We start from the raw sequence: 15,226 nt of genomic DNA, 5'->3' as shown, positions 1-15,226 counted from the left end.
TACTAATCTTTTGATATTCTAAAAAAAATCATCTTTTCCTATATTATATGTTCAGCTAATTTTCAAATTCAAGATTCAACCATTATCGTGTAACCTGTCAAAATTCTTAGATGTATAATAATTTTATATTATTACGATTACATGTATATTACTCCATAAATATGATATCTAATTCGTTGCCATTTCTAAATTCAATGGGTAGTTTATTTATGTACATGTATAATGAATTTTTCCATGGGAAAATATATATTGTAGTTCGTGCAATCAATTTTACCTTTGAAATTTGAATATGAGAGATACCCTATTATTTAAGATTAAATTTGAATTTCTGATGCTTCTTCGAGCATTTATTTTAGCTGTCCAATGGCTCAGAGAAAATCTGACTAACAAATTAAGTAGTCATGGAAAGTCAAATTTTTAGTCCATGCAAATAAATGAATTCTAACACTAAAAAAATAAGTTTAAAAAGTTCGTACCAATCACATCACATTTATAAAAGACTCATAATATTAATAGTCACAAGCTTTACAGTCTTCATATTAAATTCATGTGTAAACTACATATCTTATTACTTTTCTTCACATATTATCAATGATCAAATATACATTTCGGATTACTTGAAATTACTCCTTCTATCTATTTTTGACATGGCCAAAAACCTTTTTCTTTGGCCTATTTATAATGTTCAAAATTCAAAAATTGCCTTAATAACTAGTGGGGTCTTTTTTACAAGTATGTTATTTAATTTCTGCCTAGAATATTTGAACCAACTACATGCAGCCAACAAGGGACTTTATAACTCTACTAAAATAAAAAAATGTAGCCTCGAATTTAATACTTACATTTTATGTGAAACGTAATGCAAAAACATCTATCATCACAATAACATATATAATAATTATTGTCTTAAATATTTGAATCGAATTTTAGAATATATCATTCCTATCAAAACAAATTTTTGCTCCCGCCCCTCATTCAAACCACGTAAACCGAGACGGACATAGTATCATATACTCCTTATATATACTTTAACTTATTTTAAGCCTTCATAAAATTGGGAAATTGGCTACCACAATGAAAGAAAGAAAAACGAGGGGCCCATCCAAAGTTAGTTAAAAAAATACTACTCCCTCCGTCTCGGACTACTCGCACATTTCCTTTTCGGCACGGAGATTAAGGAATGAGTGTATAGCAAAGTCAACAATTGCGGCTGTAGGTGATAATTTTTACTAAAAATGGAAAGAGTGCAAATAACTTGGCACGCCCAGAAAGGAAATATGTGCAAGTAGTCCGGGACGGAGGGAGTACCATATAATTATTGGACATGTTAATTAGTTTGATGATAGAAATCCCATGATTGATGCAAATCAAGAAGACATGATTTGCTCTATAACTTAACAATTATAGCAAGCAAAAGAAGCAATTTCTTACTTCACTCGAGTGCTTCTTGGAAGGTATTTATTGAAAGAGTGATGCTAAATGGCCATAATGTGGCCGGCCATAAAAAGTTAATTTAGTCCATTTACATGTATAAAAAAAATAGAATTATCGATATAAACTTATATGTGTGTGAATGGACTTGTTAGTTGATACTTATCTTTGAATTCCATTACGTAAAACACATTAATATCACGAATTAGTGTATACGTTGAGAAACAATCAAGAAATGACAGTAGTAATAAGTTGAGCAAAAACTACGAAAGAGCAACACTAACATGTTGAGCAACAAATAATGAAGATGATATAAAAGTAAAATCAAGTTGTATTAAACCAAAAATTCAAAAAAAATCAACTTTTTTATGTTATTTAATTAATTTATGGCCGGCCACATTATGGCCGCATAGCTTTATTCTTATTGAAAAGGTGTAACTCCATGATTAAGGAATTCTTTGCATATTTAAGTCAGCCCTAATAAAAATGATTTGCACTCATCTTGAATCTTGATTAACCCCTAAGAAATTGTAATTATGATCACACTAGCTACATGATAAAAATATTTGACCACATTATAATTAAAATCTATATATCCTCTTTGAGAAAATTTATATGAATGGGGAATGAAAGAGAGAAACTAAAGTACTTAATTTCTTAAGCCTCCAAGCGATTACCTTTAAATAATAAAAGTCGAATTTCGTACTTGCTTCTTCAAATATAATTTACTTGAATTTTAGGTTACTATATACTCACAATAATATATATTTACTAACAAGGCAAACGATCGAAAAAAACCATGAATTTTTGTCCATCTTGCAACTTTAAAAATCAATTGTAAACTCTATGAAAAAAAAACATTTTTTTCCATGACAAAATATTTTGATTCCTCTTTGTTGATTTAGTTCAGATTTAGTTCACATGTAATTTAAATTGTGCGTGGTTAAATATTTGCTAGGTATGTTGAGAAAAATAATAAAATTCATGAATGGTGTGTCTTCATATATACTCCCTTATACCCATGAAAAAATTAAGAATTTTTTTTTAAAAAATTCACAAATTCACAACCGCTTCATTAAATTACCGGACAAACTAGTACAATTTTATCAAAATTCACGTTTTTTTTATAGCAATCTTATTTAGTACTAGTAATATATATCTCCAAAGAAGTAGTGAATCTGCGGCAATGAATAAAATCTCATTTTATTATAAACAGAATTTTCACAATTAATTACTACTAGTATTTGATTGCCTTATAATATACTGTAGTAGGAGTAGTAAAAAACAAAATGTAAATGAAGAGCCCCAAATCCAATGCTCTCCACCACTCTCCTTTTCCGGCATAATTAACTCTCCTCCCATTTCCCCAAATCAATCCCTCCCTCCGATGGAGCCATGGGTCGATGACTTAGCCGACGACCTTTGATGGGGTACGAACTAAACAAGCCCAACAGCAGTGACGGCCCATCAGCCCAAAGCCCAAGGAAGAGTATGAGTTCGGCATTACCAAAGAGTTCGGAGGAGTTCGGCATTACCAAAGAGTTCGGCCTCAGCCTACAGCTCGGTAAAAGCCAACCAATCAAGCTCTGCTCTCAGGTCGGCATCAAGCTCTACTCTCAGATCGGCAACCAAAGCAGTTCGGTCTCAGTATTCGACCGAACAAGGAGTTAGTGGACCCATGCAGGATTTCCACAACTTCCAACACACCCACTACCACGTGGCGTCAACTCAGGCCACGATCTTAGGCCATGACCTACACGACCTCCACGACCTAGAGTGATGATGTAAGCCACGATCTTAGTTCAATGTATAAATAGAACTTAGATCTGATAGAAAAGGGTTAGAATCTCTCTAGAGAAATAATCATATAGCAAGTCTGTGTTGTAAGCTGTAATTCGCAGATCAAGCAATACAAACCTGCCCCCATTTCTCCCCGTGGACGTAGATTTACCTCTGTAAATCGAACCACGTAAAATTCTCTGTGTCGTAATTTATTTTTACGAGCATTTATCATCATCAAAAATTCGCCGATCCATCACTGGCGCCGTCTGTGGGAAACAGAGAACCAAATTTGTGATAAAGCGAATTTTTGACCATTTTTTCAACCCAAAAAAATGCATACCAGATCGCAGAGTACCCGTATTCCTGCCCGTGAGAACCAGGAGGAAGCCAATCCATCCCATAGGTCGGGAAAACAGCCTAGGGATAAATCCACCACCAGTTCTCATGGTGGAGGAACAAGCCGCTCCAAAAGCCGTCACACCGAGTCTTCCCAGCAGCCCGATTTGAACGAGGCTGTCAAGCTGTTTTTGGCGGAAAAGCAGGAGGAATTCTTAACCTTCCTGCAAAAAAGCCAAAAGCAGCCGGGGACAAAAACGGCGGATTCTCCCTCTCCCTCCATACGAGACAGTCACTACCGCAGTAGTGTCATGTCTTCCAGAAGAAAGAATCCTCGGTACCGGAATCACAGGAGAACTCCATCTCCTCCATACCGAAGAAATGTCGGGTTCGCCATGTACGGAGCATTGAGGACTCCGTTCTCGGACGATATTACCCGAACTCCCCTTCCACAGAACTACCGAACTCCGTCGATAACCTATGACGGACTCGTGGATCCTCATGACTTCCTGGGACGCTATCAGTATAATATGGCGAACCAAGGTCTCAATGAGGTCCATATGTGCAAGCTGTTCCCCGAGCTGCTCATCGGGAACGCCAGAAGGTGGTTCGACAGCCTTCCTCAAGGCAGCATTAGATCCTACCGAGATCTGATGGATGCTTTCCACAGGAGGTTCTTTCAGAAAGCGGAAGCCCGAAATACTTCGGCTCAGCTGCTTTCTATACGTCAAGGTCGCGACGAAAAGATCAGCGACTTCCTGACGAGATTCCATAAGGAATGCCTACAGGTAGATAATCTCAATGATCTACTTGTCATTTCGGCATTCCAAAATGGAATCCTGCCCGGAGCTCTCTACAGAAAGCTCGTGGAGTGCGGTCCGCAAACAGCTCAAGAGATGTGGGACATTGCGGACAAGTTTTCTCGTGCCGATGAGGCAGACCGTCGAAAACGGTCTTTAGACAGCTCATCTAGAGAAGACAAAAAGAAGCCCGGTCATAGCGATCAGAGGCATCCTCGCCGAACACCTTCTCCACTAAAGGAGAGATAGCGGTCATCCGAGGTGATCGAAAAAGAGCAAGTGTGTTCGCAGATTGCGCTTAAAAGTGCCGAGCAATCAGTTCGGCACCATCAAGCATAGCAATCACAGCAGCCGGAATCAGAGGCCGGCGAAATGACCGAAGTCACACCGGAGCCGAACTCGATGGTGTACGGCACTGAAGCCGTGATTCGGTTGAGATCGGCATATCCAGTCCCCGAACTCAATTTCTCCTCAGAAATGAATGGTGACGGACTGAGAGCCGAACTAGATCTTGCCGAAGAAAGAAGAGAATTGGCCTGCCTAAAAGCAGCCAAGTACAAGGAGCAAGTAGCCCGGTATTACAACCAAAGGGTGAAGAAGCTGCAATTTCAAGTGGGAGATCTCGTCTTGAGAAACAACGAAGTAAGCCGAGCAGAAAAGCTGGGCGAACTCGAACCCACATGGGAAGGTCCACATCGGGTGTCAGAAGTCCTCGGCAAAGGGTCTTGCAAATTGACTCACGTCAGGAGCACAAGTACCCCGAACATGGTACGTTTCCAACCTCAAAAAGTTCCATTTGTAAGAGACAGTCCGGTCAGTCAGTCTTATGTGTTTTCTTTGTTTTTTACTTGTTCTCGTCTCTACGTGCGTTGTGTCTGTCTATGTGAGTGTCGTCTCTTACAAATAAAACTGAGGTATCTCGTTCTTCAAAGGCTGATCCCCTTTTTAGAACATACAAGCCAACGATTGTGCGTCAAAGCTTCTAAAGAGGATACAAGACCACAATTCAGCTTAAACAAGCAGTTCGTCTGAAACGAGCTGCAACAAGCCCACGATTGTGTGTCAAAGCTTCTAAAGAGGATACAAGACCACAATTCTGCTTAAGAATCAAGCACTTCGTCTGAAACGAACTGCAACAAAAGTCCGATTCTCGCGATAAAACTTGCCTGAATTAGGACAAGGGAAAGTCCAATCCACGCGATAAAACTCGCCGAATTAGGACGACCAAGTTCGGTCAAAGCAGTTTACCTCATAAGACCGAGGACGACCATGTCTAGTCAAAGAGGTTTACTGCATAAGACCACTTCGGTTAACTGGGAAAGTCCGATCCACGCGATAAAACTCGCCGAATTAGGACAAGGGAAAGTTCGATCCCGGCGACGAAAATCGCCAAATTAGAACACAAAGACGAGTCCGGTCAAAAGATGTTTATTTCATCAGACCAAAGACGAGTCCGGTCAAAGATGTTTATTTCATCAGACCAAAGACGAGTCCGGTCAAAAGATGTTTATTTCATCAGACCAAAGACGAGTTCGGTCAAAGATGTTTATTTCATCAGACCAAAGACGAGTCCGGTCAAAGATGTTTGTTTCATCAGACCAAAGACGAGTCTGGTCAAAGATGTTCATTTCATCAGACCAAAGACGAGTCCGGTCAAAGATGTTTATTTCATCAGACCAAAGACGAGTCCGGTCAAAGATGTTTATTTCATCAGACCAAAGACGAGTCCGGTCAAAGATGTTTATTTCATCAGACCAAAGACAAGTCCGGTCAAAGAAGTTCACTTCATAAGACCGAGGACAAGTATGATGAAATTTTTTCGCGAAGCTGTAAATACAGTGTTAAAAGCGAAAACAAAATTTCATTTTTCAAATCTTGTTCGGCACACAACTCCGCTACCCTACGAGATGGCGTTACGCTATTACAAAGGACTATTCTACTGTCCAGGGTTGCTAAAGTTGAGCCATCTATTCACAAAATCCTCGTGAAGCTGAGTTCGGGCGTTCCAGGCAGCCGCAGAATAAGCAGGTCGACGAGATGCTCTAATCGACCTGCCACCTCTTCTCTGAGCCCGGGAAGCCCTAGCACCTCGGCGGCGAAGAGTCTCTTCACGAAGCATTTGCCGATCTTGCTCACTCATAACCACAGCTCCTCTGCGAACTTCAGTCCGTCCTCGACTTGACGTCTCCGGTTGTCCCTGAGTTCGTTGCTGACTTGGAGTAGGGTTTTGAGCAAGTGAATCAGAGGTTTGAGCTGGAGTACTAGCATCTGTTGGCGGGAAATGCCGGAGGAATCTCTCAATTGAGGGACGCCGGGCAAGAACAATGTCGTACCGAGAAGCCCAGCGCCGCAATGATTTCACGACTTGTTGGCAAGCCGAGCTCTCCAGCGCATTGTTCCTCCGGAGTACATTATATTCCTCCCACAGTTCGTCAACTCGACTCTGAACATCTGATATGGTCATTCCCCCGCGCACACGGATGTAATCCTCGTACGCAGTCCTCTCAGCAATGGTCGTATTCAGCTCGGCCTCCAGATCATTCTTATCGGACTCTAAGTCCTTATTATCGGCCTCCAGCTTCACTAAACGAGCCAGAAGCTCGTCATTCTTCGTCTGATCGGCTATAGCTCTTTTCTCAGCTTCGTCTAAAGCCGAAGAGTACAGCCGTTTCCAGTGAAGTATCTCCAGCTCCTTGAGAGTTAAGAATACAAAGCAGCTACGTCAGTTCGGCATTTCAGCTTACCGAGCAGGTAGTAAACCACAACAGGAGTAAGAGAGTACGAAAGGCTAAACGAAGACACAAGAGCAGAAAGAAGAATTTTTTCATTCATAAGAAAAAAAATTTTTCTATACAAGGAGGGCTTCAAGGCCATTTTACATAAAGGAAGAAACTAAACTAAGAGAAGGGAGACGAAATCATACTTCGCTAGCTTCGTCTCCGCCTTCTCGGTGAGGTTCAGCTTCCTTCTCCTTATCTGCTTCAGCTTCAGCCTCTGCCTCCTTGCTCTCCCCAGCCTGCTCGGCGCCACCGTAGCCGATCTGCTGCGCCTCCTGATCGGCTTCCTTCTCCGGATGCCCGGCTCGCTCGACTTCGGCCTCCCGCTCCAGCGGCTCGGCCTCACCCTCTCCGTTGTAAGTCGAAGCGGGTGAAACGGGTCCCACGGAGGCAAAGATAGCCTCCAGGTTCTCGTCCCGATCAGCTCGACAACTCCGGACTCGGTCTGCAGAAAGCAGGACCGAAGATGAAGCGAGCTCCTCAAGGAGCGGCAGATTCTGAAGCCGAGCTGCTATCTCTCGGCTGTACAGAGGCAGTACGACGTCGGCCCCCTGCTCGCCCTTATCGGCAATTAGCCTTACCAGACTACCGACAAAAGCCGAGAACTGGCTACTCAAAAAGAGTTTCTCCGTGTAAACACGGAGAGCCTCCCCCTGGGCAACCACGGCGGCAGCATCACTCCGTTTCGTCTGCTCTCGCTGGATGACGAGCTGGTTTTTGGCAAACTGAGCTTCATCCTGGGCCGAAATCCTAGCAGCTCTGGCTTTCTCAAAGTTTGCCTCGGCCTGCTCGGCCCGGTGACAAGCAGCCGCCAATTTCCTCTGCATCTCAGCATAGTCGTTGGACGCTTTGGAGAGTTCGACGGCGACGAGCTTTGAGAGCATATCGTTCCTCTGAAAATGGACAAGGAAAAAAGTCAACAGAGGGCACCAAAAATACAGGACAGAAGCCAAGCCAAAGAATCAAGAAGACAATTCACCTCGGCGAAGTCCGTGGGCCATAAAAATGGCTCACAGATATGCTCCGAAGGAGGCGCCAAGACCACATCTTTCTCTGGCGCTCTCGGGGGCTTCTGGGTCCTCCCCTTCCTACTTGCCGAAGTCGACTCCGGCTTCTTTGGACCCGAAGAGGTCTTTTGCCTCTTCGGATTCTTCTCGGCATCAGGCGCCGAGCTGGTAGCCTTCTCTTTCTCCGGCTCCTCAAGCTCGGAGGACTTTCGGATAGCCTTATTCAGCATGAACACTGCCAAAAAGCAAGAAAACAAGGTTAGTTTTCTTCGTTAAAGCAGTAGAGCATAAAGATAAAGAGAAATCCTCACCCTCGGCCTCTTCGTCCGAAGACGAGATATTGAACACGAGGTCGCCCTTGACGAGCTCAGTTTCCGAATACTGTTTCCTAATCATAGGAATCTTATTGAGCTCGCCCTCGAGCTCGGCCAACGGTTCTAACCGAGGATGGGGAATCACGGACTTCGGCCTTCTCCAAGGAAAGCCAGGAGCCGAAGTCCTATTATAAAAAAAGAAACGGTTTTGCCATTTCGGCCACTTGGTTCGGCAGAAGGCCCTAAAAGGCTGTAAGGGGATCAAGTAGAACCAAGATCCCTGCCTTTTAAACTGGAAAAAATTAAGGATTGCCCTCAGAGACAGATCCTTATCTAGCCTACGCAGTTCGGCAGCAAAAGCCGATAAGTGCCTCCAAGAGTTCGGAGTCACCTGACCTAAAGGGAGTTGAAAAAAATCAAGAAGCTCTACAAAAGGTGGGGGAAGAGGAAAACGAAGCCCGCATTCTAAGCAGGCTTCGTAAACGGTGGCATAACCCTCCGGCGGGTCGTTAGCCCTATGATCATCGTCGGGAACCACCGCCTTCCCCCCAGGTAAAAAATATTTCTCGTGAAGGGATATCACAGTATCCTTACTCAAGATACTGTGAAAATACTCTACGGTCTTCTCCCCGGATTCTTTCCGGCTAGAAGACCCCTTATCCCCTTTCCTACCGCTACCCGACACCGAAGAAGAAGAAGAAGACATTTTTCTTACTTTTTGAAAGTGAAGAAAGTCTGAAGAAGCTCTTGAAAGCGGAAGAAAATTTCTCGAGAAAGAGAGAGTATAGAAGACGCAACAGCAAAGGTGTTCAAATGAGGAAGAAAGAGCATATTTATCAGATTCGGCGAAGATTTCAAAATCGTCGCACCGTTTCGAATCCCACCTTTTCAGGATTCAACGGCCGGATTTTACTGTCGCATTTAATGCAGTCACATGCAAGGCACGTCCCCTGACGTCAGCCTCCCCCGTACCTTTATCCAGAATGCCGAAGTGACTCGCTTCGCCGAAGTGATTCACTTCGTCTTTCGGGGGGGGGTAGTGATGGGGTACGAACTAAACAAGCCCAACAGCAGTGACGGCCCATCAGCCCAAAGCCCAAGGAAGAGTATGAGTTCGGCATTACCAAAGAGTTCGGAGGAGTTCGGCATTACCAAAGAGTTCGGCCTCAGCCTACAGCTCGGTAAAAGCCAACCAATCAAGCTCTGCTCTCAGGTCGGCATCAAGCTCTACTCTCAGATCGGCAACCAAAGCAGTTCGGTCTCAGTATTCGACCGAACAAGGAGTTAGTGGACCCATGCAGGATTTCCACAACTTCCAACACACCCACTACCACGTGGCGTCAACTCAGGCCACGATCTTAGGCCATGACCTACACGACCTCCACGACCTAGAGTGATGATGTAAGCCACGATCTTAGTTCAATGTATAAATAGAACTTAGATCTGATAGAAAAGGGTTAGAATCTCTCTAGAGAAATAATCATATAGCAAGTCTGTGTTGTAAGCTGTAATTCGCAGATCAAGCAATACAAACCTGCCCCCATTTCTCCCCGTGGACGTAGATTTACCTCTGTAAATCGAACCACGTAAAATTCTCTGTGTCGTAATTTATTTTTACGAGCATTTATCATCATCAAAAATTCGCCGATCCATCAACCTTCAAAGCCTCAGCTTCAATTCTTCCACCACCACCACCGACATCCCCCGCTCCACCAGCTCTGGCTCCGACTGGACCGCCCCCTCCTCCCGCTTCCCCCTCTCCCTCACCGATCTCCGTTTCCTCCTTCGCCTCGGCTCCGGCGACATCGGCTCCGTCTACCTCGCCCAACTCAAACCTCCCCCCGACATTCCTAAACCTCCTCCCTCCGCCGCCCTATTTGCGGCCAAGGTGATGGACAGGAAGGAGCTGGCCAGCCGCAACAAGGAAGGCAGGGCGAAAACGGAGAAGGAAATCCTGGAAATATTGGATCACCCGTTTCTCCCCAAGCTCTACGCCGCCGTCGACACGCCCAAATGGTCCTGCCTGCTCACCGAGTTCTGCCCCGGCGGAGATCTCCACGTCCTCCGCCAGCGCCAGCCTTGCAAGCTCTTCCCGGAATCCGCCGTCAGGTGCGTAGTTTAAGCGCTTTTTCCCCTCTTAACCAACGCACCATCAAATTCATTTTTTTTGTCTTAATTTAATTATTACTTAGCAGCTCTGTTTTATTACTACTATTATTTTATTTTGTTACTATATAATATGATACAGGAGCACTAGTGTGTGTCGCTTTGTGAATTAATAAATCCTAAATCGGTGATGAATTAGTGTCTCGATTTTGTTACCGTATTATGGGATTTACTAATAATTATGTGATTTCTAACTAGGTCCAGAAAATATTTTGAATGCCAAATCTACAAACATGTCATTTATTGTGGTCCATAAATTTTTATAAAATTCAAATACAGAAACATAGAGCATATTTATAATGGGAAAATGGAGGGGAAGATTTTGAATATGTTTTGGTCTTGTGATGGTGAAATAGAAAGCCGGTGAGAGTGACAGCTCGCTCAGCACGAACCCCAACTAGAGGCGGGGTGATATAATTAGGGTTCAAATATTCACACGTTTATTTTTTTATTAAACATTTAAAGTAAACTAATACTCCTATCAATTAAAACAAATAATCCTACTTAGTATGTCAATGAACTAATTTGAAGTAGAATTTCATTAGTATTTGGTTGGTCTACTCATGAAGTAGCAGCAGTATTAGTAGTTTGTAAATTCTAATAGCAAGGTCTAGCGTTGACACTTGTCACAATAATAGTTCTCAATTTATCTTGTGATAACTCAAATCTCCAACTTGTTTGATGAAATATGCCAATTAAGTTGTGCTTCATCGTAATAAATCTATTATATTGAAACTGCCAATTTGGTCAATGTGTTCAGGTGGGGCCAGAGAAATATTGTACGTTTAAGTAATGTATTGTACATCTCCGGCTTCATATTAAAAGGTTAAAATTGGAAAACTGGAAGGTTAAAAGTGGACCTACAATTACAAAACGTGCAATAACACACGTGATTCGTGAATAAATTATTTGGTATATGCTACTATTTTAATGAGTTTGAATCGATTGATATAGTCAAAAAATTTAATCGTGAGTAAAGTAATTTAGAAAGTTCCCAACGAAACAGATCTTGGAACATGTGTCTGAAATTACAAAAGTACCCCTTTGAATTCTTAATTAATCTAAGAATTTTCTGTTTTGTCACATGCAATCATATGATCCTTAAAATGAGGACCATAAGTGGCTATGGGATGTTGAGGTTCCAACTTTTTGCTTAATTTGTGGGATTCCAATTTAATTATTATTATGTATAGGAGTACTAAAATAATTTTGCAATTGCAATATCAAATGAAATTATATTACTATTTGACAATTAGGCCATGTTGTATGATGCTAGTGAAGCTAGGATGATGTGACAATGTGTGTGATTTGGTTTTTGGGTGGGAATGAAATGGCATCAAATTAATTTTGTTTGTCCTAATTGAGCAATTTGAGTTATAATAATGAATATATAAGTTTTTGATTTGATATTATATCGACCAATATTAGGCTATTGATGTGTAGCAATCTATTAATGCCGACCTTGTAGCTATCTTCTTCGATTTTTTCTTCTCGACTTTACAACAAATCTCGCTCTACGACAAGGCATACGTTGCATTATTGCATCAAACATGTTTTTGTTGGTTGATATCCTAATCTCATCATGTGTCTTGATAGCATAATTTAATAGTTTTGATGGTAGCTTGTAAGTTTCATTACAATTCGTACATTTGATCTACTGTTTGAAATTTGAAGGAGACATGGCTCACCAACTAAGTTGTGCTTTTATCATCGCATAATTTTGTTGGCTTGATGGTAATAAGTTTCACTGTAACTTGAACCTTCGACCTATTGGTTACTAACTAAGGTTTGATTTATCGTTTCATAATTTGATAGGTTTGATGGTGGAGTAATAAGTTTCATAGTAACACTATTCATTCAAAGTTTGTTATTTTCACATGTGAATATTTGACTATTGGGACACTAATAATCGTAGTATAATTTGAAGTGTTTATTTCCTTTCTTCTATCTCATCTTTAAGAAGGTAAGGGAAACTTCACTTTTTTGGTGTCTAAAGATCCTTCTTTTTGATAGTTGAGAAGAGATACACAACATTATGAAAGTAACAAAAAGCAAACAAACAAAGGGAAAAAATATTGGCACTAAGTTTTGTATATTGTAGGGCATGGGGGCTGAGGCCCCCCTTACTAGTTTTGGTTTTCCTTCGTTGGAGAATTAAGGGGGCCTAGACACCATAGTTGTACCGACAGGAAAACACATTGGTCTCTTTAATTTGTATGATTAATCACATGATAGATTTGAATATATCTCTTCTTTTAATGCTGTAATGATATTACTAACATTTTTAGATCAACAATTTTTGGTGCATTCATTTTCCAAGGTGTGACATCACTATAAGTTGGACCACTTTTTCTAGGCTATTTTGCCAACTAATCAATAATTGATCATCATATGTGTGAGTTAGTTGACTTATTGGTAGAGTGGTTACTGTCTAAGGCCAGAGGTTTCAGATTTGAGCTCATCGTTTGTGTTTGTGTTTTAATAGGTTCTATGCGTCTGAGGTTGTGGTTGCGTTGGAATACTTGCACATGATGGGGATTGTGTACCGCGATCTGAAGCCTGAAAACGTGTTGGTCCGATCCGACGGCCATATAATGCTGACGGACTTCGACTTGTCGCTAATGTGCGACGACTCGACCTCGACTCCGACCCAGGTGGTCCCGGCCCAGAGCCATCACCCGAGCGCCCCCCCGCTCCCACAGGGCGACTACGCGCCCGACCGGCCGGCTTTCGGCTCGACCTCGTGCATCCTCCCGAACTGCATCGTCCCATCCATGTCGTGCTTCCACAACAAGCGCAGACGGAAAAAAAAGGCCGGGAGCCAAGCGGGCCCGGCCTTTGTGGCCGAGCCGATCGACGTCCGATCAATGTCGTTCGTCGGGACCCATGAGTACCTGGCCCCGGAGATAGTCTCTGGGGAGGGGCACGGGAGCGCGGTCGACTGGTGGACCCTAGGGATTTTCGTCTTCGAGCTTTTCTATGGAGTGACTCCTTTTCGCGGGATGGACCACGAGATAACCCTAGCGAATATCGTGGCACGGGCGCTAGAGTTCCCTAAGGAGCCGGCCGTGCCGGGCCCGGCTAAGGACTTGATCACGCAACTGCTGGCGAAGGATCCGGCGCAGCGGATGGGTTCGACGATGGGTGCGTCGGCGATCAAGCAACATCCGTTTTTCCAAGGAGTGAATTGGGCGTTGCTGAGATGCAATCGCCCACCGTTCGTTCCACCTCCGTTTAGTCGAGATGTTTTGTCGGATGAGAGCTGTCCTGATACACCTGTGGACTATTATTAATTATAGTATGTTAGTAGAAAATGTTGAAATATGCAAAAGAGTTTATGAAACTTATATGTAAATAATGTTCAATTTTTTTATAGTGTAACTGTCTTTTTACTTATAAGTTGAATTATTATTGGCAGTTTACTTTATATTAGTAGTAATATATTTAGGGTCGATGAAAAGATAGATATAAATTTCCATGACAGTTTATATTAGTTAATGAAAATTCAGAGACAATCAAAATCATGAAACCCCAATTAATTGGGAGTAACCTCGCATTAACTAACAGCAGTTACCTCTCGTTAGTCACTGCTACGATGGTCGCGGCATGTTTTCGACATTACAAGTCGAAGGTTCCTAAATGTTCTCATTGGTCATAATTGTCTTCGGTGGGCCATCACTCAGTTGTCCTTCACAACCGATGTGGGAGGTTAGATTCTATAACATGCTTTATTTTAGAAAATTTAGCATTGCATACAATATAATTAGTGGGAATGTAAACTCAAATTTCGGGTAGAAGGAGACAAAAATGTGTAATAATTTGAATTCGACAACGTACATGAAGTCAATGATAATAACATGGATTGTATTAGGTGCACACAAACTAGCTGTCATGTTTCTCTAAAGAACAATTTCAACTACACTTGGACTACAACCTAAAGCATTTTCAATCACAAGATCGTCTTCACCAATTTATTATTGAGACCACACTTTTTGCTGTAATAAATCGTTTTTCATTGCTATAAAGTTTCATGGACTTTCCAAATGTCCTACATATATGTAATGTATGTATAATCATTTTCAAAACAACTGATTATTCAAGTGAATGTAGATTTTGAAAAGTTTATGTTGGTGAGAGGTCAATTCTCTCTTTAGATAGGGGATAAGTGGACTAATCATCAACACCCTATATGGTTGGACTGATCGGGTTAGATCAGTCTTTTATCTAATTGAATCAAATTTAAAGCTTAGATCAGTCATCAACTATATTAGATGGCTAATTAAACTTTCAGGCCAAATTCGGCAATCCACTCTGATATCAAAATATAAGTATATGAGGTTCCATCTTAGAACCATTTGGTTATAGGAGTTGTGACTAATTGAGTAAATATAATTCTTGGGGTCAAAAATTTTCCTCTCGTTGTATACAATATACAACCAAGATGTCATGTTCTTTGTAACGACGGACTCTACCTCTTCCCTCAGCAAGCACACAATTGGTTTCTCAATAAAAAAAACTAAATAATTGCAAGAAACAAGAAGGATTAAGGTGGAGTTGTCTTGGGGTCGGAGGTGGAGTTGACGTGAGCTATTAGACCGATTAAAATTTTTTTA

The 15,226-nt window shown here is 41.9% G+C and overlaps 1 protein-coding gene across 1 annotated transcript; it reads left to right on the top strand.

Annotated features, from left to right (window-relative positions):
- Positions 1 to 2,856: 2,856 nt before the first annotated feature.
- LOC121744624 (serine/threonine-protein kinase D6PKL2-like) lies at positions 2,857 to 13,986 on the top strand. Its single transcript, XM_042138219.1, has 3 exons — positions 2,857 to 2,861; positions 10,059 to 10,556; positions 13,099 to 13,986. The coding sequence occupies exons 1-3, from the start codon at positions 2,857 to 2,859 to the stop codon at positions 13,904 to 13,906; spliced, it is 1,311 nt and encodes a 436-aa protein (XP_041994153.1). The 3' UTR covers positions 13,907 to 13,986.
- Positions 13,987 to 15,226: the final 1,240 nt, after the last annotated feature.

The sequence above is a fragment of the Salvia splendens genome, chromosome 8 (assembly GCF_004379255.2).
Source record: "Salvia splendens isolate huo1 chromosome 8, SspV2, whole genome shotgun sequence".
Lineage (NCBI taxonomy): Eukaryota > Viridiplantae > Streptophyta > Magnoliopsida > Lamiales > Lamiaceae > Salvia > Salvia splendens.
The sequence above is the reverse complement of the archived record's forward strand: the minus strand, read 5'-3'. Positions and strand labels throughout refer to the sequence as shown.